Below are 27604 nucleotides of genomic sequence, written 5' to 3'. Positions count from 1 at the left end.
AATATAGTTGATTCGTTCATGTACAATAATATTAAAGTTTTTTTTGCAATATTAATATAATTAATCAATAAAAGGTTAAAAATGAATAAACACTATTAAAATATTAAATAATAATAATAACTACATGAAGTACATTTTAGGTTACTCAACAAAACATCTTTTAAAAACATTTTAAACCATTTGAGCTAAAAAAAAAAGAATAAAAACACTTATTTTTCTTTATTTCCTGCATTGCAAATAACAACAAGGTGAATACAATTTGCACAAGTTCAGTGTTTAAATCATAATGGACAGTTCAGAAGACTAGTAAATTCACATTCTCAGCACTAAGTGCTTTGTACATTATGGCACAAAAATATATTACACATTTACAGTGTAGCACATTCAGACATTGGCTGAAATACAGAAAGCGAAGCGTTCCTATTTTACAAGAACAAAGTAAGAAAAAAGCTTCTCCAGCTAATCCAACAGTTACACAGGTCACACTGATGCATCTCTACTGACCTAAAGAAAAAGAAGAATCCCTGACACCTCTGTATATACACAACAACGTACAATATGGCTTTCACTCAAGTCCTGGCATTTTTAGGGACAAATGCTACATCCAATACACATGATTCAAAGAAAACAAATATACACAGCTTCACAGGTTCAACATTATTGACAGTACCCCATAAATGCCTTTTATATTAAACATCTCTATTCAAAACACAACACTAATGCGAATAAACACTATTTTACATCATGTGATGTGGATATGTTTGGGTCTTTCTTCAAATAAAGCACACTTTGGTGTCAGATTTGTAGTAAAAACCGCTGCAATTATATTAACATACAATTATGAGTTACAGCGTGTTACACCATTATATTTTAATCTGTGGAACTGATAAATATAAAAATATATATTTAGCACAATTAGTTGGCTTGATAAAGCCGGACCAGAAAGTTTAAAAAGTTTTAATAAAGTTTGACGGTTTTCAGTCTGAAATAGTTTCAAGTTTAAAGTAGTTTTAAAAGCTTAAAGTTTGATAGATAGATATATAGATAGATATATAGATAGATATATAGATAGATTTAGCATGCTACATGTTACTAGCATATTGTTAGCATCATTTTCAAGTTACTAGCATGTTGTTAGCAGGTTTCTAACATGATTATCATGTTACTAGCATGTTGCTAGCATGTTGTTAGCAGGTTTCTAGCATGATTATCATGTTACTAGCATGTTGCTACCATGATTAGTACGTTACTAGCATGTTGTTAGCATGATTAGTAAGTTACTAGCATGTTAGCATGATTACCAAGATACTAACATGTTGTTACATTTTCAAGTAACATGTTTCTAGCATTATTAGCATGTTGCTAACATGCTTTTAACATCATTTGAAAGTTACTAGCATTTTTACAGCACGATTAACATGTTACTAGCATGTTGTTAGCGGGGTTCTAGCATGATTAGCATGTTACTAGCATGCTACATGTCACTAGCATATTGTTAGCATCATTGTCAAGTTACTAGCATTTTGTAGCACAATTCTAGCATGGTTAGCATGTTGGTAACATGATTTTATCACAATTATCATGTTACTAGCTTGTTGCTAACATGTTTCTAACATAATTAGCATGTTGCTAACATGTTTCTAGCATGATTATCATGTTGCTAGCATGTTTTTAACGTCATTTGAAAGTTACTAGCATGTTTACAGTGTGATTAACATGTTACTAGCATGTTGTTAGCAGGGTTCTAGCATGATTAGCATGTTACTAGCATGCTACGTCATTAGCATATTGTTAACATCATTTTCAAATTACTAGCATTTTGTAGCATGATTCTAACATGATTAGCATGTTACTGGCATGTTGCTAACATGATTTTATCACGATTACCATGTTACTAGCTTGTTGCTAGCATGTTTCTAGCATGATTAACATGTTGCTAGCATTTGAAAGTTACTAGCATGTTGTTAGCATGATTAGCATGTTTCTAGCATGTTGCTAACATGATTTTATTACGATCAACATGTTAACATGTCGTTACCACAGTTAGCATGTTACTAGCATGTTGCTAGCATTTTTTACGACGATTAGCATGGTACTAGCATGTTGCTAGCATGAGTAGCATGTTGGTAGCATGATTAACATAATTAGCATGTTTTAACATGAATAGCATGTTACTAGTATGATTAGCATGTTACTAGCATGTTGGTAGCATGTTACTAGCATGATTAGCATGTTACTAGCATGATTAGCATGTTACTAGCATATTGGTAGCATGATTCTGACATAATTAGCATGTTGAATAGTATGTTACTAGCATGTTTCTAGCATGATTAGCATGTTACTAGCATATTGGTAGCATGATTCTGACATAATTACCATGTTGAATAGTATGTTACTAGCATGTTTCTAGCATGATTAGCATGTTACTAGCATATTGGTAGCATGATTCTAACATAATTAACATTTTTCTAACATGAATAGCATGTTAGCATGATTCTAGCATCATTTTCAAGTTACTAGCATTTTGTAGCATGATTCTAACATGATTAGCATGCTACTAGCATGTTGCTAACATGATTTTATCACGATTACCATGTTACTAGCTTGTTGCTAGCATGTTTCTAGCATGATTAACATGTTGCTAGCATTTGAAAGTTACTAGCATTTTGTTAGCATGTTTCTAACATGTTGCTAGCATGATTTTATCATGATCAACATGTTGTTAACATGTCGTTGTCACAATTAGCATGTTACTAGCATGTTGCTAGCATTTTTTATGACGATTAGCATGGTCCTAGCATGTTGGTAGCATGATTCTAACATAATTAGCATGTTTTAACATGAATAGCATGTTACTAGTATGATTAGCATGTTACTAGCATGTTTTAACACGAATAGCATGTTACTAGCATGATTAGCATGTTACTAGCATGTTTGTAGCATGTTTTAACATGAATAGCATGTTACTAGCATGAATAGCATGTTAGTAGCATGATTAGCATGTTACTAGCATATTGGTAGCATGATTCTTACATAATTAGCATGTTTTAACATGAATAGTATGTTACTAGCATGTTTCTAGCATGATTAGCATGTTACTAGCATGTTGGTAGCATGATTCTAACATAATTAACATGTTTCTAACATGAATAGCATGTTAGCATGATTCTAGCATGATTAGCATGTTAGTTTGAATGAGTTTAAATGGATTATAAATATAGTACATAGAAGGGAAGCTTAATTGAGTCTCAAGGGATTCTGGGAGTTTTGACAGTTAGAGTTTGAATAGTTTTGGCTCATTTGAACATTCTGTCAATGTAAGTCTATGGGATTTTTCCCCGTTTTATTTGTTATTTTTAGGAAAACAGTCAGTCCGATCAGTTTGTAGAGTTGAAGCTCTAGGAGGAGTAGCAGTCAGAAATTTTAGTCTCAGAAGAAGAAGAGGAATATTAAGTTTGAATAGAATTCCAGTAAGTTGGCTTTCTCAAGCCGAATTAATTATTGTATATTTTAAAATGTTTATACAAATTTACAGCAATCAACAAACACGACTATTCAACCCAGTGGTTATTGTAAGATAAAGATGACCAAATGAAAATTGGCATCACTTTAAAAATAAAATAAGGTCTCATTTGTTAACACTAGTTAATACATTAATCAACATTAATTATTAATTAGCAATAACCTTTGTTAATGTTAGATATTAAAAATGATATTCACAGTGAATTTAAATTTAATTTAGTTTAAATTTTGATACATATAAGTTATATCTATAAATACAAAGCAACATTTGGTCCCAAACTAGCTATTCCCTGCTTTATTTAGGCTAAATTTGCAACTCTGTTACCCAAGTCTCATTTTAACAACCCAAATGCCCTTTATTCATGTAAACTACCAATTATATAACTGTTTTTCGAGCCACTGTGTCTATGAAACCTTTTCATTTTGCGGCCTTTATACACATTCCTCAGAGTCACACCCTCATTAAACACTTTCCGTCTATTGAGTAATCAGGAAATGTTCTGCTTTCAAGACGAAGGAGTGGAAGAGTTCATGTTGGGTACTGACTTGTAGACAAAGTAAAAGTGTTGACGGTTCGGTCGACTGTGTAACTCCGCCTTTATCCACTGTGGCTGTGTGTCTGCGGCCAACTGCTGGCTGCTGTCGTCCGTGTAAAGAAACAAACCGTAGTTTTCCGGATCAGACACACGAAATTTGAGCGCACAAAGACGGCACACCTCTTCCGTCGTGGCGTAGGGCTGTACCTGAAGGGTTTTAGCCGTACAGCCGCTGTCTTTCTTCTGCAGAGCCACTCGCATGTAGTTCTTTACACACAGAAAAAGACATTAGAGTGAGTTAATAGTCTGTATCTAAAAAATACAGTCAAAGGAGACATCAGATGCCCATTTTCCACAGGTTGGTATGATTCTTCAGGGTCTTTGTGAAATGTCTGCAGCATGCTTTTACACAATAATTAAGGAATTTTAAAGGAGAAGTTCACTTCCAGAACAAAACTTTACAGATAGTGTACTCACCCCATTGTCATCTAAGATGTTCATGTTTTTCCTTCTTCAGTCGTAAAGAAATTATGTTTTTTTGAGGAAAACATTTCAGGATTTTCTCCATATAGTGGACTTCTATGGTGCCCAGAGTTTGAACTTTGGACAAATTGCAGTTTAAATGTGGCTTCAAATGATCCCAAATGTGGTTGTAAACAATCCCAACTCTTATCTAGCCAAACAGTCTTTTTTTATTATTGCAATTTATATATATTTTAAACTCAATTGCTTGTCTCGCTCTGCCTGAACTTTTTTTTTTCCGGTTCAAGACAGTTAGGGTATGTCAAAAAAACTCCCATCTTATTTTCCACCTCAACTTCAAAAATAATTTCAAAATCGCCCTACATCGCTGCAGACCCAGTGTTTGCAAAGTGAACATGCAAAGAAGATCAAACACCCTTAACAAAAAAGGTAAAACAGCGATATATGAAGATTTTGAAGTTGAGGGAGTTTTTTTTTTACATACCCTAACTGCCTTGAACCAGAAAAAAGAGAATTCAGGCAGAGCAAGACCAGCGTTTAAAGGGATGGTTCGGAGTAGAATTGACTTCATTGCTATGCACTCCGAAGCCCATGTAAATACCCCATCCGAAAGTTTTTTTTTACCTTAGTCAAACATTTATGGAGATATTAGAGTTTTTCGAATTGCTTGTTACAGGAGTGAATGGTACATGTGATGTATCTCGTAAATTGCACCACTAAACGTGCAAGTAATCTTACCAAACTTGTACAGTAGTGTAAATAGGTTATGTACTCACAAAACGCCGCATCAGAACATTTGTAAGTCCACCATGAGTGTTTTAAAAACACGTTTTACCCGAGAACTACTAGTCTCAAAAACTACAAATGGCGACACGTCGACGTCACGTCCCTGGTTTGAAAAAAGCACGTAAAAGTCCTCCCACAAGTTGACATGCACACAGATGTAGTAGGAGGACTTTTACGTGCTTTTTTCAAACCAGGGAAGTGACGTCGACTTGTAGTTTCTGAGACTAGTAGTTCTCGGGTAAAACGTGTTTTTAAAACACTCATGGTGGACTTACAAATGTTCTGATGCAGTGTTTTGTGAGTACATAACCTATTGATGAAGTCAATTCTACTCCGAACCATCCCTTTAAAGGTTAAAAAGTATAAATTTCGCTAGATAAGACCCTTCTTCCTCGTCTGGGATCATTTACAACCACATTTGGGAACGTTTGAAGCCACATTTAAACTGCATTTTAAAAGTTCAAACTAAAAAGTTCAAATACTGCTCAGAAAATCAAAACAGCTTTATAATTGAGGTTGTTGAGGCTTTTTGGGGATTAAAAAAGTGAATGCATTTGCATCATTGTAGGGTCGTTGTGTCCACACACTGCTAAGACACTGACAAAGAAATGTTCAGTTTATAATTTTAATGCTAGGTTTATTTGAACAGTGAGAGACAGAATAACAGCAAAAAAATCCAGAAAAATGCATAAAAAAAAGTTATACATTGATTTGCATTTTAATGAGTGAAGTAAGTATTTGATTCCCTATCAGCAAGATTTCTGGCTCCCAGGTGTGTTTTATACATAAAAGAGACCTGTTCACAGAAGCAATCAATAATCAGATTCCAAAATCTCATGGGCAATGCCAAAGAGCTGTCCAAGGATGTCAGGGACAAGACTGTAGACCTACACAAGGCTGGAAAGGGCTACAAGTCTATCGCCAAGCCACTTGGTGAGAAGGTGACAAACAGTTGGTGTGATTATTGGCAAATGGAAGAAACAAAATAACTGTCAGTCTCCCTCGGTCTGGGGCTTCATGCAAGATCTCACCTCATGGAGTTTCACTGATCATGAGAACGATGAGGAACCAGACCAGAACTACACAGGAGGATCTTGTCAAAGATCTCAAGGCAGCTGGACCCTAGTCACCAAGAAAACAATTGGTAACACACTACACTGTGAAGGACTGAAAACCTGAAGCGCCTGCAAGGTCCCCCTTCCTTAAGAAAGCACATGTACAGGCCCATCTGAAGTTTGCCAATGAACATCTGAATGATTCATAGAAGAACTGGGTGAAAGTGTTGTGGTCAGATAAGACCAAAATCAAGCTCTTTGGCATCAACTCAACTCGTCGTGTTTGGAGGAGGAGGAATGCTGCCTATGAGCCCAAGAACACCATCCCCACCGTCAAACATGGAGGTGGAAACATTATGCTCTGGGAGTGTTTTTCTGCTAAGGACAGGACAACTGCACCACATCAAAGGGACGATGGACGAGGCCATGTACCGTTAAATCGTGGGTGAAAACCTCCTCCCCTCTGCCAGGGTACTGAAAATGGGTCGTGGATGGGTATTCCAGCATGACAATGACCCAAAACACACACCAAGGCAACAAAGAAGTGGCTCAAGAAGAAGCACATTAAGATTTTAGAGTGGCCTAGCCAGTCTCCAGACCTTAATCCCATAGAAAATCTATGGAGGGGGCTGAAGGTTCGAGTTGCCAAACATCAGCCTTGAAACCTTAATTACTTGGAGAGGATCTGCAAAGAGGAGTGGGACAAAATGCCTCCTGAAATGTGTGCAAACCTGGTGGCCAACTACAATAAATGTCTGACCTCTGTGATTGTCAACAAGGGTTTGGCCAACAAGTATTAAGTCATGTTTTTCAAAGGGGTCAAATACTTAACTCACTCAATAAAATGAAAATCAATTTATAACTTTTTTGAAATGTGTTTTTCTGTATTTTTGTAGCTGTTATTCTCTCACTGTTTAAATAAACCTACCATTAAAATCATAGACTGATAATTTCTTCGTCAGTGGGCAAATGAACAAAATCAGCAGGGGATCAAATAATTTTTTCCTTCATTGTATATGCAAACAGAAATTTGCATCCAATGTCCTCTATCTATGTAAATGTTGACCACAAACTGTTGTGAGGTCAGGATTTTACCTGGAAGTCGTCCACTGAGGGCAGGTCTCTCTGCAGAGTGCGACGCTGATGCCACTGGTGGAGCGTGTCACGTGTTGCAGAGCTCAGTACTCGTGCTGCCTGCTCTTCCTGGAAGTTCTTAATCAGTGACATTGCTCCGTATGAACTGGTGAGGTAATATCCTCCTGTACAGGATCAAGAGAAAAGAGTTTCTTACTGTACAGTGGAAAAACCTAGTAAAATGTTGCATGTTTAGTAACAAAATATTGCTTAAAATCTGCTTTTTTATTTGATAAAATTCTAGTAAAACATTTATATTGTAATATTATTAAAATAAAAAATAATCAATTTAATGTATTTTAAAATCTAATTTTTTATGCTACTATTCCAGTCTTTAGTGTCACGTGATCCTTCAGAAATTACACTACCAGTCAAAAGTTTTTGAACAGTAAGATTTTTAATGTTTTTTAAAGAAGTCTCAGTTTGATCCAAAGTACAGCAAAAACTGTAAAATTTTGAAATATTTTTTTTTATAATTTTTTTTTTTTCTATTTCAATATATTTTAAAATGCAATTTATTCCTGTTATCAAAGATACACTTTCAGGATCATTACTCCAGTCTTTAGTGTCACATGATCCTTCGGAAATCATTCTAATATGCTGATTTTCTGTTCAAGAAACATTTATTGTTATTATTGTTATTAATATTAAATTTTTTTACAGGATTCTTTAATGAATAAAAATTGAGATTTTTTAAACCCACTTCTCATTTGTCTCTGGGACTCTAAATAGTGTTCTGTGCAGACAACGACAGAATAGTTAGCATGCTTTGCTCAAACTTTTGCCATGGTGTTAGAACTGGTACACCATTTTCACTTGCAGATTAAGGGGCGGTAATATTAGATCCCCTTACTTGCATGCTTGTTTTTTCACATGCTTGCAGAAAAAGGCTTACCAAAACAAAGTTAATGGGTTGTCCTTTTTCACGTTTTCTAGGTTGGTACATGCACTGGGGACCCGATTATAGCACTTAAACATGGAAAAAGTCAGATTTTCATGATATGTCACCTTTAAAGGTTTATCAGTTCAGTTTTCCTATGGAAAAAATGAATGGCACTTTTACTTCTGGATCTGTCTTTTGTGGTCTATAGCCAACAGCAGACTGCAAGGCAGGTCACCAGGTTTTGGAACAGAACTGGCCAGTAGGGTTTTCAAAACATGCATTATTCACTGCCCAGACTGGAAGTGCATTTTGAAAGTGGCACAAAGTGGAAATGATCACTATAATGAAGATGGATCATCCTATCTGTCACATTAGATCATCAAGTCTGTGACTTGACTGTGTTCATACAAAAACACAATAACTCTTTCCATGAATGGCTGCCACACTGGGATCAGTACGAACAAGAGACACACACCCAGGAGGAAATTACTTTGTGGGGAACAGAACTTAGGAAGTTCGTCACACATGGAAAAAGCCTGTCTGTTCTGAAACTCCTCCTACAGTTTGGATACTAGAATATTGCACAATCGCAATCACCTTACTAAAAGAATTCAGATTTATGTAACATCCTTACACAAGTATGAGAACATGTTAACGCACCTTCTCCATGCAGTAATGGAGGATCTATCAGCTCCATCATATACAGGATCTCAGTGTCCAACTGAGGCATCTCACACTGGACCAACGCATATGTCAACATGGGCAGGAAATCATCTGCTCCAAACATCCGCACTGGCACATACAGAGGAAACATTTATTAGTGACCTTTTCAGTAAGTTCCTTCCAAATACTTTCAGTTACTGATTTCATACACACCTACAACATACATACTTTTAATGCCTTTAAAGAAACCCTCAAGACGTTACTCCACCCATACACACCTTCATGTTCTTGCATTATATTGTAGATGAGTTTGCAGACTTTTAACAGCACCATAATTTTCCTCTCAGGTGAGTACATCCGGCACATGGCTCTGAGTTTTCGGCGGATCCTGTGGATGTCGTGGGCGTCTGGTGGCCGGGCTCCATTCACTCCCAGCTCGTGAGGCTGTTTGGCCTTGGCCAGGGGCAGATTCTCCTGCAGCCTCTGCCACACTCCACCAGCCACCTGGAAGTCATGCAGCATTGATTGCAAGCAGCTGTACAGAGGTTTCAGCACACATTTATGCATGGCCTTCTCCAACATCGGATCTGTGAAAGAGATGGAGTTTTGGTTAATGAAGAAGTTTACTCACCCCAGATAATGTACTCACCCCCCTTTGTCATCCAAGATGTTTGTGTTTTCCTTTTATCAGTTGTAAAGAAATTATGTTTTTTGAGGAAAACATTTCAGGATTTCTCTCCATATAATGGACTTCTATGGTGCCACCAAGTTTGAACTTCCATAATGCAGATTTGAAGGGCTCTAAACGATCCCAGCCGAGGAAGAAGGGTCTTATCTAGCGAAACCATCTGTTATTTTCTAAATTTTTTTTACAATTTATATACTTTTTAACCTCAAACACTTGTCTTGGTGTATCTCTGCGTGAACTCTGTGTATTCTGGTTCATGACAGTTAGGGTATGTTGAAAAACTCCCATCTCATTTTCTCCTCCAACTTCAAAATCAGCCTATATCGCTGTTTTACATTTTTTTGTAAAGGGTGTTTAATCTTCTTTACACATTCACTTTGTAAACACTGGGTCAGTGCTTCTGCAATGATTGAGGGCAATTTTATAGTTGGGATGGGAGTTTTTCGACATACCCTAACAAATACCTTATTACTTCTTCATCAGCTGGGATTGTTTAGAGCCATTTGAAGTTGCATTTAAACCGCATTTTGGAAGTTCAAACCCGGGGGCACCATAGAAGTCCATTATACAGAGAGAAAACCTGAAATGTTTTCCTCAAAAAACATAATTTCTTTACAACTAAAGAAAGAAAGACATAAACAGATGGCAAGAGGGTGAGCAAATTTTTCTTTAAAGGATTAGTTCACTTCTAGAATAAAAAAAAAATCCTCATAATTTACTTAGCCCCATGTCATCCAAGATGTTCATGTCTTTCTTTCTTCAGTTGAAAAGAAACTAAGATTTGTAAATGATTTGTGAGGATTTTTCTCCATAAAGCAGACTTCAATGGGTCCAAAGGGATGAAGGTCCAAATTGCAGTTTTAATGCAGCTTCAAATGTCTCTACACAATCCCACCCGAGGAATAAGGGTCTTATCTAGCGAAACAATCGATCGGTTTCTTAAAAAATAAATTACATTTCTATACTTTTTAAGCACAAATGCTTATCTTGCATTAGCTCTGATTACATAATCACGTTGGAAAAGTCACACGGAGTTAGTTCTTTTTCAGTATTTAGTTTTTTTTTTTTAGAAAATGGCCAATCGTTTTGCTAGATGAGACCCTTATTCCTTGGCTGGGATTGTGTAGAGACATTTGAAGCTGTTATGAAACTGCAATTTGGACCTTCAACCTGTTGTCCACTATATGGAGAAAAATCCTGAAATGTTTTCCTCAAAAACCTTAATTTCTTTTCGACTGAGGAAAGAAATACATGAACATCTTGGATGACATGGGGTGAGTAAATTATCAGGAATTTTTTTATTCTGAAGTGAATTTATCCTTTAAAGATGTGGAAAATAGTCAAATTTACTAATTTTATGACACTTTTTTTAATGATACAGTGCTTTTTATTTCCATACAAAGGATGGAAAAGAGCATCTTAGAAGATCAGTCACACAGGTTTGGAGCGACATGAGCATAAACAACAAATTATGACAGAACTGTTATTTTTTGGGAGTGAACTATTCGATTTTACCACCTCAGTGTGAATCATTGCATTTGTGGTTTCATTAAACAGCCAGTGCACTTTACACTGAGTGCTGTCTTACATCAGCTTTAATGCATTTGTAGCTTTGGTGTGTCAGAAATCCAACAAAGAGATGAAGAGAGATTCTAGCCACAAGTAGATGGAAACATTATGAAATTCTGCCTGAAACTCCTTTTAATCCAAACTGACATTTTTATCCAAAGTGAGGAACAGCTGAAATATCTTTTCTGCACTAGCAAAAAAACAAAACACCCCAAATGCTTAGAGAGTGTACAGTGTCTGTTGAGTTTATGGAAAATTTGACACAACCATTACAAGATATATTAGGTCTAAGCCCTTGGTTATCAAGTCTCACTGTGAAATAAGACTGAGGAGCTGTGTGAGCCGCAAAGGGCGAGTAAAATGAGGACAAAAGCAGGCCTCACATCAGATATTAAACAAGCAATTACACACTTTAAGTAAAACATTTCTATAGCGAAAGGCTATTGCTCACAGCATACACAAGAGCTTTAAAAATCAGAAGCTACCATTACCTGTAGATCACAGATTTATATGTGACCCTGGACCACAAAACCAGTCTTAAGTCGCTGGGGTATATTTGTAGCAATAGCCAAAAATACATATCATGGGTCAAAATTTTTGATTTTTCTTTTATGCCAAAAATCATTAGGAAATTAAGTAAAGATCATGTTCCATGAAGATTTTTTGTAAAATTCCTACTGTAAACATATCAAAATGTAATTTTTGTTTTGTAAAATGCATTGTTAAGAACCTAATTTGGACAACTTTAAAGGTGATTTTCTCAGTATTTTGATTTTTTGCACCCTCAGATTCCTGATTTTCAAATAGATGTATCTCGGTCAAATATTGTTCTATCCTAGCAAACTATGCATCAATAGAAAGCTTATTTATAAATCTCAGTTTTGTAAAATTTTACCTTATGACTTGGTTTTAGAAATGAATGGCTAGACATAATGATTTGCAAAAAACATAAGATAACCAACACATCGAATGCACTAAAATATTATAAGCCTGCAAAAATCACCTATAAACACAAATCACTCACTTCCTGCTGCAGTAGTTGTCACTGACGCTCATCTTCCTAGTGACTTACTACAAATAACACAGACATAGAAAACTGAGAGCATGAAAAACTAAATTAGATTAGTCTTCAAAATCTGTAACAATTGCACAATATTAATTGTGCAACATGTTTTGAAACTGGGGGTAGAATTTAGTAGCCTACTGACGCTACAGACATGTTCCTACCAATATCCAGGACTACTGATGCCCTTAGCAATAATTGTGGGCAAACAATTACATTTAATGTATATGCAACCAGTGTTGTTTGCACAGAAGTTTGGCAACATCTGAAATGAGTCATGAGCCACTGACGTTACCTGAGATGTTTGAGTAAATATGCGCTCTGACGGAGAAAAAATATTAGGTGTTAAAAAAAAATACATGCACAGTTCAGTTTAATGCTAAAGTTTACCTTCTTTAACTTTGTCTTAAACTGAATGTAGCAAAACGGTTAGCAGAAATATCCACAAAATTAAAAACAACTCTGAAAAAGAGTGTGAGTGTTTATCTGTCAATCAGATATTTTAACCAGATATTTTAACCTATTTGTAACCTCAGATAAATGTATTAAAAACACTATTGGTGATACACTAACCATTTGAAACACACAAAAGTGTATGAATGTATTAAGAATCCTAGTTTTTATTTACTGAGTTTGGTTTATTTTTATGTCGTTTATGTACTATTGTGTAACCATGGTATCACAACAGAGCTTCAAAACTAGCATTACAGTTTAACAAAGAAACGTCTGGCCTTTGGAAAACATTCATCATTAATGCGGAAAGCATTAGCCTATCTTCAAGCTAAACCAAAAATATTACTGGAATAAATTACACAAATTTAAGTGTTCTGAACACTTTCTTACTTGCCTTAGGTTTAATATCCAAGTATTGTTTTTGGTATTATTATTAAAGTAAAGTATTCATGCAGAGTACTTTAATTTCTGCCTTTAAGCTTTACTGGTCTTAAACCACCAAACACAAGACCTACTATATTAGGTGCTGTAAAACAGGATTATAGCATATTTGTCTTCAAATTGCTATTAAAATGGCTGTTACCCTGTGTGAACTGCATAATGTGCACCTCATTTCATCTATTTCCACAGTAGTCTGGTCTGAAGCTGTCTTTATTTATACAAACCAGACTAGTTAATATGATCTTGTTGGCTTCGCACTTACCTCAAACACTCTCAGAGTATTTTCAGACACTTTTCAATGCAACTGCAGGGAGGACAGCTGAACTTGAAAGGTATTTCACATATCTGCATGCAGATTTACCGTTTGTGTTTCACTGCTCAGTTGCTTGTGTTTTCTATTTTTGCTAATTCTGTCACACTATCAACAACCTGTTAGACTGCATTTTCCATTGTAGCTAAAGGAAATGCATCAAAAGCAGCTCTGTGGTGATAAGAGTAGACTCGTACTCAAAACAAAATGTTTCTGACGTCAGACATATAATTCCACCTCTTTTTGGACTATATGAGCCATTCTACAAAATTGGTCCAAACTGCTGTCCTACAACCAAAAAACACATATAAAAAAGCATGTAAGTATTCAAATCGTAGTTGATTAGTAAGATCCTTTTATTATCTATTGAAACCCACAATAATAATTAAAATATCAGTAAGATTAATATATAAAAAAAATCAATATTTAGTGGGTACTTGCAATTGGGAGGTGGCTGTCCCAAACCATAACCCCTAAATTTCAACTTATGAAAATGGCATTGAAAGAAATTAGCATTTTATTCCATTGCTGTTTTGAAAAAAATCTTTTTGATTCTTATAAAAACGTTAACTCTTTATATTTGATTTGTAAATAATGAAACTTACAGAAACAGTGTATGCTTTTGTCCATTGGCTGAGACTACATTTATGATCAGGAAATCATGTGTCCCACTCTTTCATAGCCACATGGTGAGTAGATATTTATTATTTTGAGGTAAATATTTTCAAAAGTATGAACAATCTGCGTGTAACTTTAAGGAACGTTGCTACCAAACACTTTTTTGGGAGTTATTCCAAAACATTTAGTTACGTGTATGTGTACAACTGTTCAGACCTGTGCTAGCTAACTAGCTGATTAGCATCTGATTAGCTCGGTTCAAAAGTCTCTAAAATCGTCACTACCGAAACAGTCACGACTGAAACATTTGAAGTAGTTTTGGTAGTGACATCTTTGTTTTTTTTGGGGTGTTATTCCATAATATTGTCACTACTGTGACACGTCATAATTGTTTCAGTAGTGACAAAAGGGAACAAATAATCATTTATTTGGGGGAAAAACAATTTTAGTACAGTTATTCAAATATTTTGTATTTTATGTTTTAGTAGTGTTTTGTAGTGTATGTGGTGCTGTTACTACCGAAAATGTGCTATCAACATCAAAAATAAAGTATACTGAATTATCAACTAAGATGTTATGATAGTGTTTGGTTTAGTGTATACTCAAACTAATGTATCCTTACGTTTGAAATCAGATCAACTTTTTGCCTTTTACAAAGAAAAAATTGAATTCCAAATAATAAATCTCAAAAATCACACTTGAAATATTGTTCAAATTGTAACTCTTATTGATTTACCTCTGAATACTTTTTAATGAAATAGAAAATATATATATATATATTTACAAGGAAGACGTAAGCAATATCTTAACAGGTCAATATAACCCTTCTTATTTAATTATATATTACTGTTTCGGTAGTTACAAATCTTGGGAGAGGACAAATATTCCAAAACATTCTGAAAATACAAAATGAGAATTAACTACACAATTACTAGAAATGTTGACCTTGGATATTATACAATGTTCATATACATACAAAATTATGGAATATGGAAAAGGACTTTTTTTTTTAAGATGTTTCCCACTTTGAACCAGCCCATATCTTACCTATCTTACCATAATCATACCTTGACTGACATAAACCAGGAAACAAATGCAAGCTGAGGATACTATCTGGTAGACAAGGAATCTACGATTTTCCAGATACTACATTAAAAAAAAAAAAAGCTTGGCTTTGAAGGGTTCTTAAAGCAATGACATAGAAGAACCATTTTTGGTTTCACAAAGAATCATTCAGTCAAAGGTTCTTCCATCTCTTTCTTTTCTTTTTATAATCCGAAGAACCTTCTTTCGCACAAAGAATGGTCACACTTTATATTAGGTGGCCTTAACTATTATGTACTTAAATAAAAAATTAAGTCCAGTGTACTTAATTATGGTCATATTGCATTGCAAAACAAGGTGGGAAATGGGTAAGGTTAGGGACAGGTTTGGTGGTTTGGATAGGTTTAAGGGTGATTAGGGTGTAAGGGACGGGTCAACAGTCATAATTACAGAAATTATTTACAAATGTAATTACATTTAGGTTTTTTAAAAAAGATATGTACACAATAAGTACATTGTGCCAAATGATTAATTTAAATGTAAGTACATAGTAGTTAAGGCCACCTAATGTAAAGTGGGACGCAAAGAACCTTTTGTGAAATGTGAGTTGTTAAAGGTTCTTTGTGGAACCGTTTAGACAAAAAAGGTTCTTCTATGGCATCATGAAGCACCTTTATTTTTAAGAGTGTAGTCAAATGAACAGTGGATAAAACTCATCCAACCAACACAGTACAGTTACTATAAGTAAGCCAGAGGTGTCAAATCCTGCTCCTGGAAAGCCACCAGCAGAGTTTAGCTCTGTCCCTAATTAAACCAGAATAATAAGGTCTTTAGGATTACTTTAGAAAACTTCCAGGCAGGTGTGTTGGAGCTAAACTCTACAGGAAAGTTGCCCTCCAGAAACAGGATTAGACATGCCTGAAAGTAAGCCATTCGTAGGTTGATATCCCAGAAAGGTGCTTTCAAATATGCTCTCTTTATTTGAGTGGTTCAAGATGGAACTGAAATTGTCACCACTGAAAAAGTCACAGCCTAAACATTTGGTGAAGTTTCGGTTGATATCTTTGTTTTTTTGGGTTGTCACTACTGAAACAGTCACGACCGAAACACATCATCATGGTTGCAGTAGTGACAAAAGAGAACAAATAATCCTTGATTTGGGGAAAATAACAAAATACAGTTATTCAAATTTTTGGTATTTTATGTTTTAGTAGTGTTTTGTAGTGTATGTGGTCGCTACACTATAAACTACACTATCAACATTCGTCGGTTCATATCCCAGAAAGGTGCTTTCAAATATTTTGAGTGGTTTAAGATGGAGCTAAAATCTACTCACCAATCTGGTCCTCAGGTATGTAAGACTCTATAGGTGGGTTCATCTCCGAGCTCTGTTTGAGGTACGCTTTCATCTGGGTCATAAACTGCCGGATTGTCTGCAGAAGATCCTGACCGGATGAGTGGCAGTTTTTATTCTCCTGCACAAAGCTCACATAGTCCTGCACCAGGCACCCAAAGTAGGATGTTTTGTCTTGTGACAACTCCACGATCCGATGCAAGATGCGTTTTTCAGGTGTAGCCAGTACATTGAAAACACCTCTGACTTTACGAAAGTGTCCCTTTAGTGCTTGCGGGACAACGAGAGATCTTGGACGAGCTCCCACTAGCTCAACCGACAGGAGTTTCTTTGACATGCGGGAAGCACGAAGGCGAAGATGCAGATCTCTTTCAAGCCCCACGCCGTAGTCATCCTCCTCCTCGTCATACTCATCACTGCTGTCATCCGTGGAAAGGGCTTTGCCCACACTTTGCGATAGTCCCAACGGGAGAGGATGTGGAGGAGAATCCGTAGAGTCTGATGAGGAAGTAGACAAGCTTCGGCCACTTGAGCTTCGGCCCTTCTCTTCGGGTCCGGTCCATTGCTGCAGGATGGTGTTGGTGGTTGGGTTTGAAGGAGGTGTGTGGTTCTGACTGACTTGAGAAAGCGCTCTAGAGATGGTTTCATCATCCAACGCAATGGTGCAGCGGTAGCTGTCAATGTCTGGTGGCTGTGGAGGTCGTGGTGGAGGATTGTGTTTTTGATTTGTTCTGGCAATGCCAGAACTCAAAGGCATCGTCCTTGGGGGCGCAGAAGGACTACGGATCAAAATGCGTGGAGGCGGTGGCCTTGGTGGAGGAGGGGGACGAGATTTTCCGTTTTCTGCGATTGGGTCCTTTGCGATCACTGCTTCTGAATTTCCAATGACATCTTGCTGTGTCTTGAGAAAGACGGGGTTGGTAAAAGACAAAGCACTGCTTTCAGAGGTATTTAGCTTCGTAAAAGGAGTGCAGGTTTGATCCTCTATCTGTAAGATATCAGAGTAGCTTCCATGCAGAGAGATCGGTGGTTTGTCCTGAACCAAAGAGCTTTCTGGAGCAGAGATTGTCCCTTGTTGTTTGTTGAGGGAAGATTCCCAGAATGCTGGAATAAAAGAGAGAAATCCGATTAATGGTTAACAACACACATGTACAATCTCTATGCAAACACACCCAGCTTCCTACCATAGACCACCACACGTTGACAGCACACATGTGAATGTCAGTGTGTGTGTGTATGTGCGTATCCAGTTACAGCCAGGCTAATGCGTCTGCTCACTTCTGTTGTCCTCAGGCCCACTGAAGTTCTCGGAGAAATTAAGCGTGCTCAGTCGAGCATTTCAGAAAGCTGATTCACAAACGCCACAAAAACACACCCAACTCAGAGCCGGCCAAAAACTGAGTCATTTATCCAAACAGACAGAGTGTATGGGGAGGTTGACTTTACAGAGCACGCCAAACCCCTCCTCTTTCTCCTCCCCAAGCTTTCTGTCTGTCTCCCCACCCATTTCACTATGGTTTCTCCTTATGTTGCTTTGATGAGCCAGTTGCTATTAGTTATTCAACAGCCTAGTCAGCCTCTTTCACATGAGACTTAAAATTACTGAATCAAAATTACATCTGTTTTGTAAATTTTTTTTTTTTAGCTCATTGCTGGCTCAAAAATGCTGAATGGAACTATTACTATTAAGGAAATAAGGAAGTCCTGTATCTGTTTTCTTTTTAGGCGAATATGACTGTCTGGACACACACACAACATAAATGGGAACATTGCACAGAGTTCTACTATTTTTATATACAGCTAGTTATAAATATTGCAACTGAATCCATACACGATCCTTTTTTACATCAACAAAAAATTATGTAAAAACATTTTTACAATTAAAAAAAATGTGCTTTATTTATTTGACCATTTTTTAAACCATGTCAAATGAGCCATACTAAAAATAGATTTAAAATGCATTTATTTTATACTAAGTGTAGTTCAAGTCTATTAACATATTTACTGGCATATCAACACTTGTTGATGTAAAAATTGTAATTAATCTTTATTTGGAGTACTACTTGTGCATTAAGCCTAAAATATGTTTTAATGTCAATATTGATGATAATTGTGTGATCTTTAAATAATATCTTTAAATGCAAAACATTTGCAAAAATACAAAATATTATAAGTGCAAAATATTATGAGTGTACCTAAAGTAAGTACTACTTCCGCACAATTAAAGTGCATAAAGTACAAAATTAGCTGTTCCAATTTAGCAGACTTAAAATATACCAGTTTAGTATACAAAAAGTACAAGTGCAGGGTATATTTAATAAGTACATAATATGTAAATGTATTTGTAGCATGAAATACATGTATTTTAAATACATTTAAGTATATTTATTTTTCACTAGGGAGGACATCCCCAAAAATAATTTTTCAGGAGATTTTGTCAGGTTTGGCTCACTTCTGGGTACAATTTTTTTCCTAAAATATGGTTTTACACGCACGCACGCACACACGCGCGCGCACACACACACACACACACACACACACACACACACACACACACACACACACACACACACACACACACACACACACACACACACACACACACACACACACATGTTGGGTTTACATGTTTTATGGGGACATTTCATAGGCGTAATGGTTTTCATACTGTACAAACCGTACTTTCTATCGCCCTACACCTACCCTACACCTAAACCTAGCCCTCACAGGAGATTGTGCACACTTTTACTTCATCAAAAAAACTCATTGTGCATGATTTATAAGCCTGTTTCCTCATGGGGACCTAAGAAATGTCCCCACAAGGTCAAAATCTACTGGTATTCCTATCCTTGTGTGTACCAGGTACACACACACACACACACACACACACACACACACACACACACACACACACACACACACACACACACACACACACACACACACACACACACACACACACTCTCTCTTTTTCCCTCAGTAACCTCTATGCTCTGATTAGCTCACATAGTCTCACATGCTATCTGGACTGTCAGCTGGACTAATAATAACATGGAACTGAATAGTAGGCCATCATGTTCACAGCTGTGGTGGCCTGAGAGATTCAAACACATAGTTACTCACAAGTGTCATGGCAAAGTTCCTTTCTCTCTATGAACATTGTAATATTTTTTTATTATCTGAGAAATAACATCTGACACTGGTTCAAGATGGTCTGAAGCATGTAAGGACATACAAACATATTGCATTATCTACTAATTATCACTTGTACATGCAACATGCTTTTAGTACACTGAAAAAACACTGGTTTCCTAACACACTCGGCATTACATCACTAGTGCTTTTTTAAGGGAGCAACAGTGGCAGACCTGACTCACTTGGTGCTCTAGGTCAGAGACATAAGCAAAGAAAAAAAAAGATCTAAGAAATGTTAGATGTGTTAGTCTGTTTGTGCTAGTGCTGTTTTCATTTAGTATGCAAGGGGACCAGGGTTCTAATCATAAAACTCTTATGTGATTTTTAAAGAGGAAATAAGGCAGATTTATTTGTGTTCCAAATTCCACTTGGCTCCAAAATCAGAGTGAATGACCCCTGAATTCGAATGGATATTGGACCACTGCTGTTTACCGTTGAGATACTAGTATTTTTATTTTTAATTCTAAACAGTTTTAGTGAAATAGTTGTGTGTGTGTTTTTTATGGCTATATAATTTTTATTTATTTTATTTCAGTTTAATTCTTTTTTTTGTTTTGTCCATGAAGTTAAACTAAATGAGAATTGTTTAGTGATAGTTGTTGATGAGTTCCTTGTTTGTCCTGAACATTTAAACTGGACGCTGTTCTTCAGAAAAATCCTTGAGGTCTCACAAATTCTTTGGTTTTCCAGCATTTTTGTGTATTTGAACCCCTTCCAGCAATGACTGTATGATTTTGAGATCTATTATTTCACAATGAGGACAACTGAGAGACTATTGTATGCTATTACAGAAGGTTCAAACGCTCACTGATGCTTTAGAAAAAAAAAAAAGAATGCCTTAAGAGCAAGAGGTGTAAACTTTTGAACAGAATGCAGATATGTATATTTTTCTTATTTTGCCTAAATAACATTTTTTTTTTTTCATTTAGTACTGCCAATTAGGAGCTGCAGAAGATAAATAAGGTTAAATGTACCTAAATGTTCAAATTTAACAAGTGTTCATCCTTTTCTTTCTAAAGCATCAGCGAACGTTTGAACCTTCTGTAATAGTTGCATGAGTTCCTCAGCTGTGTGTAAATGTAGATCTCAAAATCATACAGTCATTGTTGGAAAGTGTTCAAATACACAAAAATGCTAAAAAAAACAGAATTTGTGGGACCTGAAGGATTTTTCTGAAGAACAGAGGACAAGCAAGGGACTCATGAACAACTAAACAAAAACACAGCAGTGAATCATTCAGGTAACAACACAGTATTAAGAATCAAGTGTATGTAAACATTTTTTAAAATCAACTATTATTTCCTCTTGTAGACTATAAAAAAACAACATGCATTTTGTATGATCCCTCTTATTTTGGTAAAATAATTAACATTTTGCAGATTCCGCAAGGTGTATGAAAACTTTTGACTTCAACTGTATGCGATTTTTAAAAACTAAATGAAGTATTTTAATTTTTGTGTTCCAAATTCCAATTTGCTCCAAAATCAGAGAGTGAATGACCCCTGTATATATATATATATATATATACATAATTGTATCTGTACTAAATGAGATAATTTAAGTGGGTTAGAGCTTGGTCAGTACCTGCTCCTTGCTGGGCCAATGCATGTAGATCTGACAGCGTCTCAACTGAGTGGATGGCCTCAGGAAGCTTCAGGGTAAACGGCAGAATGTCTCTAATATGAAACAAAGAGAGACAGACAGACAAATAGTGCTTGAAAGAGGGTAAAAAAAAAACAAAAAAACAATGGGATAAAACCAATGAGTGGAGAGAAAACACACACAGCCATTCACTCTTTTCCAACAATAATGGTGATATTAATGTTACAAATACATCTCATTCAGAAAATGTAATAATTCTGCTGTTACTGGGTGGGAAATTGGTATTGATTAGAGAGAGAGAGCAGACTTTAAGTTTCTACAAGCGGCTTGAAAAAACAAACATCACACAAAGAACTGTTGCAATCTTCTGATTTATGGATGATATCAAACATATCATTACTACTTAGGGCCATATATTACTTGTTGCTTATAAGATAATGGATAGCATTAGGTTTTTAGAACAGTGGGTTCATTTCTGTACAAACAATCACAGATTCTTTACTCATAAATCTTGCACATGCAGGTAAAGTGTAGGTAAAGACAGCAATAAAACATTTCATCCCTTCCAAATCTAATAAAATTGTTCATAGTGGATTGTTTTTATATGCTATAAAGATGTGAGTAGTTGAGTTACATTCACAAAGTACAGTACTTAGGGTTAAGGATTTGGTCAACTTCCTAATCATATGTGACCCTGGACCACAAAACCAGTCTTAAGTCGCTGAGGTATATTTGTAGCAATAGCCAAAAATACATATCATGGGTCAAAATTTTAGATTTTTCTTTTATGCCAAAAATCATTAGGAAATTAAGTAAAGATCATGTTCCATGAAGATTTTTTGTAAAATTCCTACTGTAAATATATCAAAATGTAATTTTTGATTTGTAAAATGCATTGTTAAGAACCTAATTTGGACAACTTTAAAGGTGATTTTCTCAGTATTTAGATTTTTTTGCACCCTCAGATTCCTGCTTTTCAAATAGATGTATCTCGGTCAAATATTGTCCGATCCTAACAAACCATACATCAATAGAAAGCTTATTTATTGAGCTTTCATGTGATGTATACATCTCAGTTTTGTAAAATTTAACCTTATGACTGGTTTTGTGGTCCATGGTCACATATGTATTAGCAGTCTAATCTTAGAAGTCAGATATTGCAAACGTGTTACCTGCTAATACAATAAAAGGCCACAAGACGAAAGAGGTCAGCAAAACTGATTCCTGAGCCCTCCAGAGAAAAGGCTAGGAAAAAAGAGCAAAACACAAGAATAAAAAGCTATAATCTCCAAGCATTTCACAATTGCATCCATCATACCAGCACTGGGGGCATTGTTTGTTGCTTTAGATTCTTCACTTATTGGGAATTTCCTGAAAATGTTTTGGGAAATTTTTGAACTGATTCTGAACTCGGCAGGTAAAATGCCCAAAAGCCTTCAGCTCCTTTCAGACCACATTCATTTCCAAGGCACAGAGGAAATTCACAGCTGGATTGCGCCCAGGCCAAAAACACTAGGGTGTGTCTGATATTTCACATGGAGAACTTCTTGGAACTGCACTGTTGTAAATACCTGAAATACTGCCAGGCTACTATTGTGACATTTAGCTGCAAATACGGTGCCTCCGTTTCAAAGCAAGCCAGTTGGAAATAGCTGTTTAGGTTATTATAACTGAATAACTATTTGTAAAACAAGAAGAGAAAATTCTTAAAGTGATATACAAAGTGCATGTGTGCTGAGCAATCTCTGACCTCAATTGTGTGCACGTGAAAGTAACAATCTGCTCAATATCAACAAACAATAAAAAGACCATAAACTAAAAGCAAACCCAGATATCTTTCATAGGCAAACATCCTGATGGTGACACAGTACACAGAAGTAGATACTGCTAGATGTAAACAACAGTTATGGCTTAGTATGATCTGACATACTGTACTGGCTCTCCTTTACAGGGATGTGAATGACAGAGTAGTCTGAGGTACCATCCATGTGGAATGACAGGACCTTCTTTTGCAGGATGGATGATTTCCACACTAAAAACACCTGAACAGGGGAAAAAAATGTTTTTTGGATGAATATGTCTCTAATGCAGTAGTTCCTAAAGAGACAGTTTGCCCAAAAGTGAGAATTTTGTCATAATTACTCTCCTGCTGAGCACAAAAAGAATATTTTGATAGTATTTTTATGGTTGACTTCCATAGTGTGGCTACTATCAACTGGTTGTTTAACAACATTCTTCAAAATGAAACATGTAAGGTGAGTAAACGATGACAGAATATTTTTTTTACTATCCCTTCAATCCTTTTTAACCTTCCATTTCTAAAATAAAAGTACTGATATATTAAATTAATTTACCATTAATCATTTTGTGATTGCAAATGTTTCAAGAATGGTATGCTCTTCAATAAAACAATAATTACTGAAAGAGTGAACTGTGATTTCCATTTACATCTTGATTTTATGTGCATTTATGCATTTTAAATTAAATTGGAATTAGATTATTTTGATGTGTTAATAAAAAAACATGATTAAATGATTACTCATTTTGAGGCCCTCTTCTGGTTGAGAACCATTGCTCTGATTGCAATGAATTTGCTCTTTCAGAGTCTATAATGTATGGAAGCCCGTTTCCGCTACTAAATAAAAAATTTAACAAAGGTTATTGTGACTTTTTATTGTTATACAAACTCGCAATTCTGACATTTTTCTCAAAATTGTCAGATATAAAAATATTGCAGTTGTGTGTTATAAAGTCAGAATTGCTTGAAATTAACTCACAATTGCGTAAAGAAATCTCAGAAACTCGCAATGTCTGAGAAAAAGTCTCAACTCCTGGTAATAAAGTCAAAATTGCGAGATATAAGCTCACAATTCTGCCTTTTTTCTCAAAATTGTGAGTTTATATCTCGCATTTCTGACTTTTTGATGGGCAATTGTGATTTATTAGTGATTGAGAACCACTGCTCTGATAGCAATGAATTTGCTCTTTCAGAGTCTATAATGTACAGAAGCCCGTTTCCACTACTGAATAAAACATTTAACAAAGGTTATTGCGACTTTTTATCGTTATACAAACTCGCTATTCTGACTTTTTCTCAGAATTGTTAGATATAAACTTGCAAATCAGAGTAATTAAGTCTGAATTGCAGGAAAAAACATGCAGTTCTGACTTTTTTCTCAGAACTGCTTGATATACATTTGCAGTTGTGAGTTATAAAGTCAGTATCGCATGAAATTAACTCACAATTGCTTAAAGAAATCTCAGAAACTCGCAATGTCTGAGAAAAAGTCTCAATGAATTTGCTCTTTCAGAGTCTATAATGTACAGAAGCCCGTTTCCACTACTGAATAAAACATTTAACAAAGGTAATTGCGACTTTTTATCGTTATACAAACTCGCTATTCTGACTTTTTCTCAGAATTGTTAGATATAAACTTGCAAATCAGAGTAATTAAGTCTGAATTGCAGGAAAAAACATGCAGTTCTGACTTTTTTCTCAGAACTGCGTGATATACATTTGCAGTTGTGAGTTATAAAGTCAGTATCGCATGATATAAACTCACAATTGCGTGAAGAAAACTAAGAAACTCGCAATTTTTGAGAAAAACTCGCAACTCCAAAAAAGTCCTAAAGTCAAAATTGCGAGATATAAACTCACAGTTCTGCCTTTTTTTCTGCAAATTGTGAGTTTATATCTTGCATTTCTGACCTTTTAATGGGCAATTGTGATTTATTAAGTCAGAATTGTGAGATATACACTCGCAATTCTGAGAACATATCAATTCCCCCCCCCCCCCCCAGAATCTGACTTTATAACGCATAATTGCAAGTTTATATATAACAATTTTAAGAAAAAAATTCGAATTGTGAAAAAAGACATCAGAATTGCAAGATAAACTGGCAATTATAAGAAAAAAGTCAGAATTGCGAGATACAAACTGGCATTTGTGAGGAAAAAAATTAGATCTGACTTTTTATCTTTATACAAAAATTGTGAGATATAAACTCACAGTTCTGCCTTTTTTCTTAAAATTGTGAGTTTATATCTCGCATTTCTGTTGTGAATTATCAAGTCAGAATTGTGAGATATAAACTCGTAATTCTGAGAACATATCAGTCTTTATTTCCCCTCAGAATATGACTTTATAACGCATAATTGCAAGTTTATATATAACAATTTTAAGAAAAAAATTTGAATTGTGAAAAAAGACATCAGAATTGCAAGATATAAACTGGCAATTATAAGAAAAAAGTCAGAATTGCGAACTGGCATTTGCAAGGAAAAAAATTCTGAATTGCAATTTTGAGTCTATAATGTATGGAAGCCCGTATCCGCTACTAAATAAAAAATTAAAAAAGGTAATTGCAACTTTTTATCATTATACAAACTCGCTATTCTGACTTTTTTCTCAGAATTGCGTGATATAAATTTGCTGTTGTGAGTTATAAAGTCAGTATTACGTAATATAAACTCACAATTGCATAAAGAAAACTAAGAAACTCGCAAATTCTGAGAAAAAGTCGCAACTCCAGGTAATAAAGTCAAAATTGCGAGATATAAACTGACAGTTCTGCTTTTTTTTCTCCAAATTGTGAGTTTATATCTCGCATTTCTGACCTTTTAATGGGCAATTTTGATTTATTAAGTCAGAATTGTGAGATATATATATTTGCAATTCTGAGAACATATCAGTCTTTTTTCCCCTTCAGAATCTGACTTTATAACTTGTAATTGTGAGTTTATATATAACAATGTTAAGAAAAAAATTAGAATTGTGAAAAAAGACATCAGAATTGCAAGATATAAACTGGCAATTATAAGAAAAAAGTCAGGATTGCGAACTGGCATTTGCAAGGAAAAAAATTCTGAATTGCAATTTTGAGGCCCCCTACTAGTTGAGAACCTCTGCTCTGATAGCAATGAATTTGCTCTTCCGGAGTCTATAATGTATGGAAGCCCGTTTCCGCTACTAAATAAAAAAATAAAAAAGGTAATTGCTCAGAATTGTCAGATAAAAAAATTCTGAATTCCAGGGAAAAAAAACGTGCAGTTCTGACTTTTTTCTCAGTATTGCGTGATGAATAAATTTGCAGTTGTGAGATATAAAGTCAGTATTGCGTGATACAAACTCACAATTGGGTAAGGACAACTCAGAAACTCGCAATTTCTGAGAAAAAGTCGCAACTCCAGGTAATAAAGTCAAAATTGCAAGATATAAACTCACAATTCTGCCTTTTTTTCTGTTTATATCTCTCATTTCTGACCTTTTAATGGGCAATTGTGATTTATTAAGTCAGAATTGTGAGAGATAAATTCACATTTCTGAGAACATATCAGTCTTTATTTCCCCTCAGAGTCTGTTTTTATAAGACGTAATTGCGAGTTTATATATAACAATTTTAAGAAAAAATTAGAATTGTGAAAAAAGACATCAGAATTGCAAAATATAAACTGGCAATTATAAGAAAAAAGAATTGCGAGATACAAACTAGCATTTGCGAAAAAAAAGTCAGAATTGTGAGATAAAAACTCGCAGTTTTTTTTATTTTTTTATTCACTGGCTGAAACGGGCTTCCATAATAATGTGTCTTGAAAAGTATTTATCAAAAATCTCAAATGACATCTCTAATTGGTATTTTCCTTTAACAAATGTTTCACTGATTAATTATGAAATTCTGTTGTAAATGCTAATATTTTCAATAATAAATGAATTCTTAACTTCAATCTCCTACATTTTTCCTCTAAGAAATAATCAATATCCTGTCGCCATTTACTCACCCTTGTGTAATCACTAACCTGCATGACTTTCTTTTTTTCTGAGGAGCATAAATGTAGATGAATGTTCATGCTATTCTTTTTCAAATATCTATTATAAAAACATAAATCACCATCCACGCTGGAAAACAGCAAGTTGAACATCTCTTTTAGTGTTTTACGAAAGTCCAATTGGTTTGGAACACAACAAGGGTGAGAAAATGATTTTCTGTGAATAAATCTGTGTGGTGTCTTTGCGTTTCACTCTCTCTAACATCTTTTACCCCAGCTGGTTGCTGCAGTAGGATGCCAGTGGCCTCTTGCTGGTCGATGGAAAGCAGAAGCCAGATGGGGTGCGTGTGAATCAGTTTGTCCAACACACTCACACTTACACTTGTACCATTCCCTTCAACCGCAGGATTCTGCAGGCACACAGGGCTCATCTCTCCC

The 27604-nt window shown here is 35.4% G+C and overlaps 1 protein-coding gene across 1 annotated transcript; it reads right to left on the bottom strand.

The window, feature by feature from the left end:
* Nucleotides 1-204: 204 nt before the first annotated feature.
* On the bottom strand, nucleotides 205-27604 carry rin2b (Ras and Rab interactor 2b). Its single transcript, XM_073851886.1, has 9 exons — nucleotides 27439-27604; nucleotides 23330-23441; nucleotides 22572-22644; nucleotides 21382-21473; nucleotides 16585-17706; nucleotides 9341-9649; nucleotides 9060-9191; nucleotides 7478-7641; nucleotides 205-4325 (listed from the first exon to the last, which is right to left on the bottom strand). The coding sequence occupies exons 1-9, from the start codon at nucleotides 27595-27597 to the stop codon at nucleotides 4029-4031; spliced, it is 2460 nt and encodes an 819-aa protein (XP_073707987.1). The 5' UTR covers nucleotides 27598-27604; the 3' UTR covers nucleotides 205-4028.

Source organism: Garra rufa, chromosome 12 (assembly GCF_049309525.1).
Source record: "Garra rufa chromosome 12, GarRuf1.0, whole genome shotgun sequence".
In the NCBI taxonomy this organism is placed as follows: domain Eukaryota; kingdom Metazoa; phylum Chordata; class Actinopteri; order Cypriniformes; family Cyprinidae; genus Garra; species Garra rufa.
Note: the sequence above shows the minus strand (reverse complement) of the source record. Positions and strands in the feature narration are given on the sequence as shown.

What these genes read in the sequence shown, in the direction of transcription:
- rin2b (XM_073851886.1), bottom strand. Translation starts at nt 27,597, where the DNA reads ATGAGCCCTGTGTGCCTGCAGAATCCTGCGGTTGAAGGGAATGGTACA. An exon ending in CATACCTGAGGACCAGATTG is followed by an intron (nt 9,650 to 16,584) that starts GTGAGTAGATTT and finishes TCTCTTTCACAG; the next exon opens with ATCCGATGTTGGAGAAGGCC. An exon ending in TCCATTACTGCATGGAGAAG is followed by an intron (nt 7,642 to 9,059) that starts GTGCGTTAACAT and finishes GATCCTGTACAG; the next exon opens with GAGGATATTACCTCACCAGT.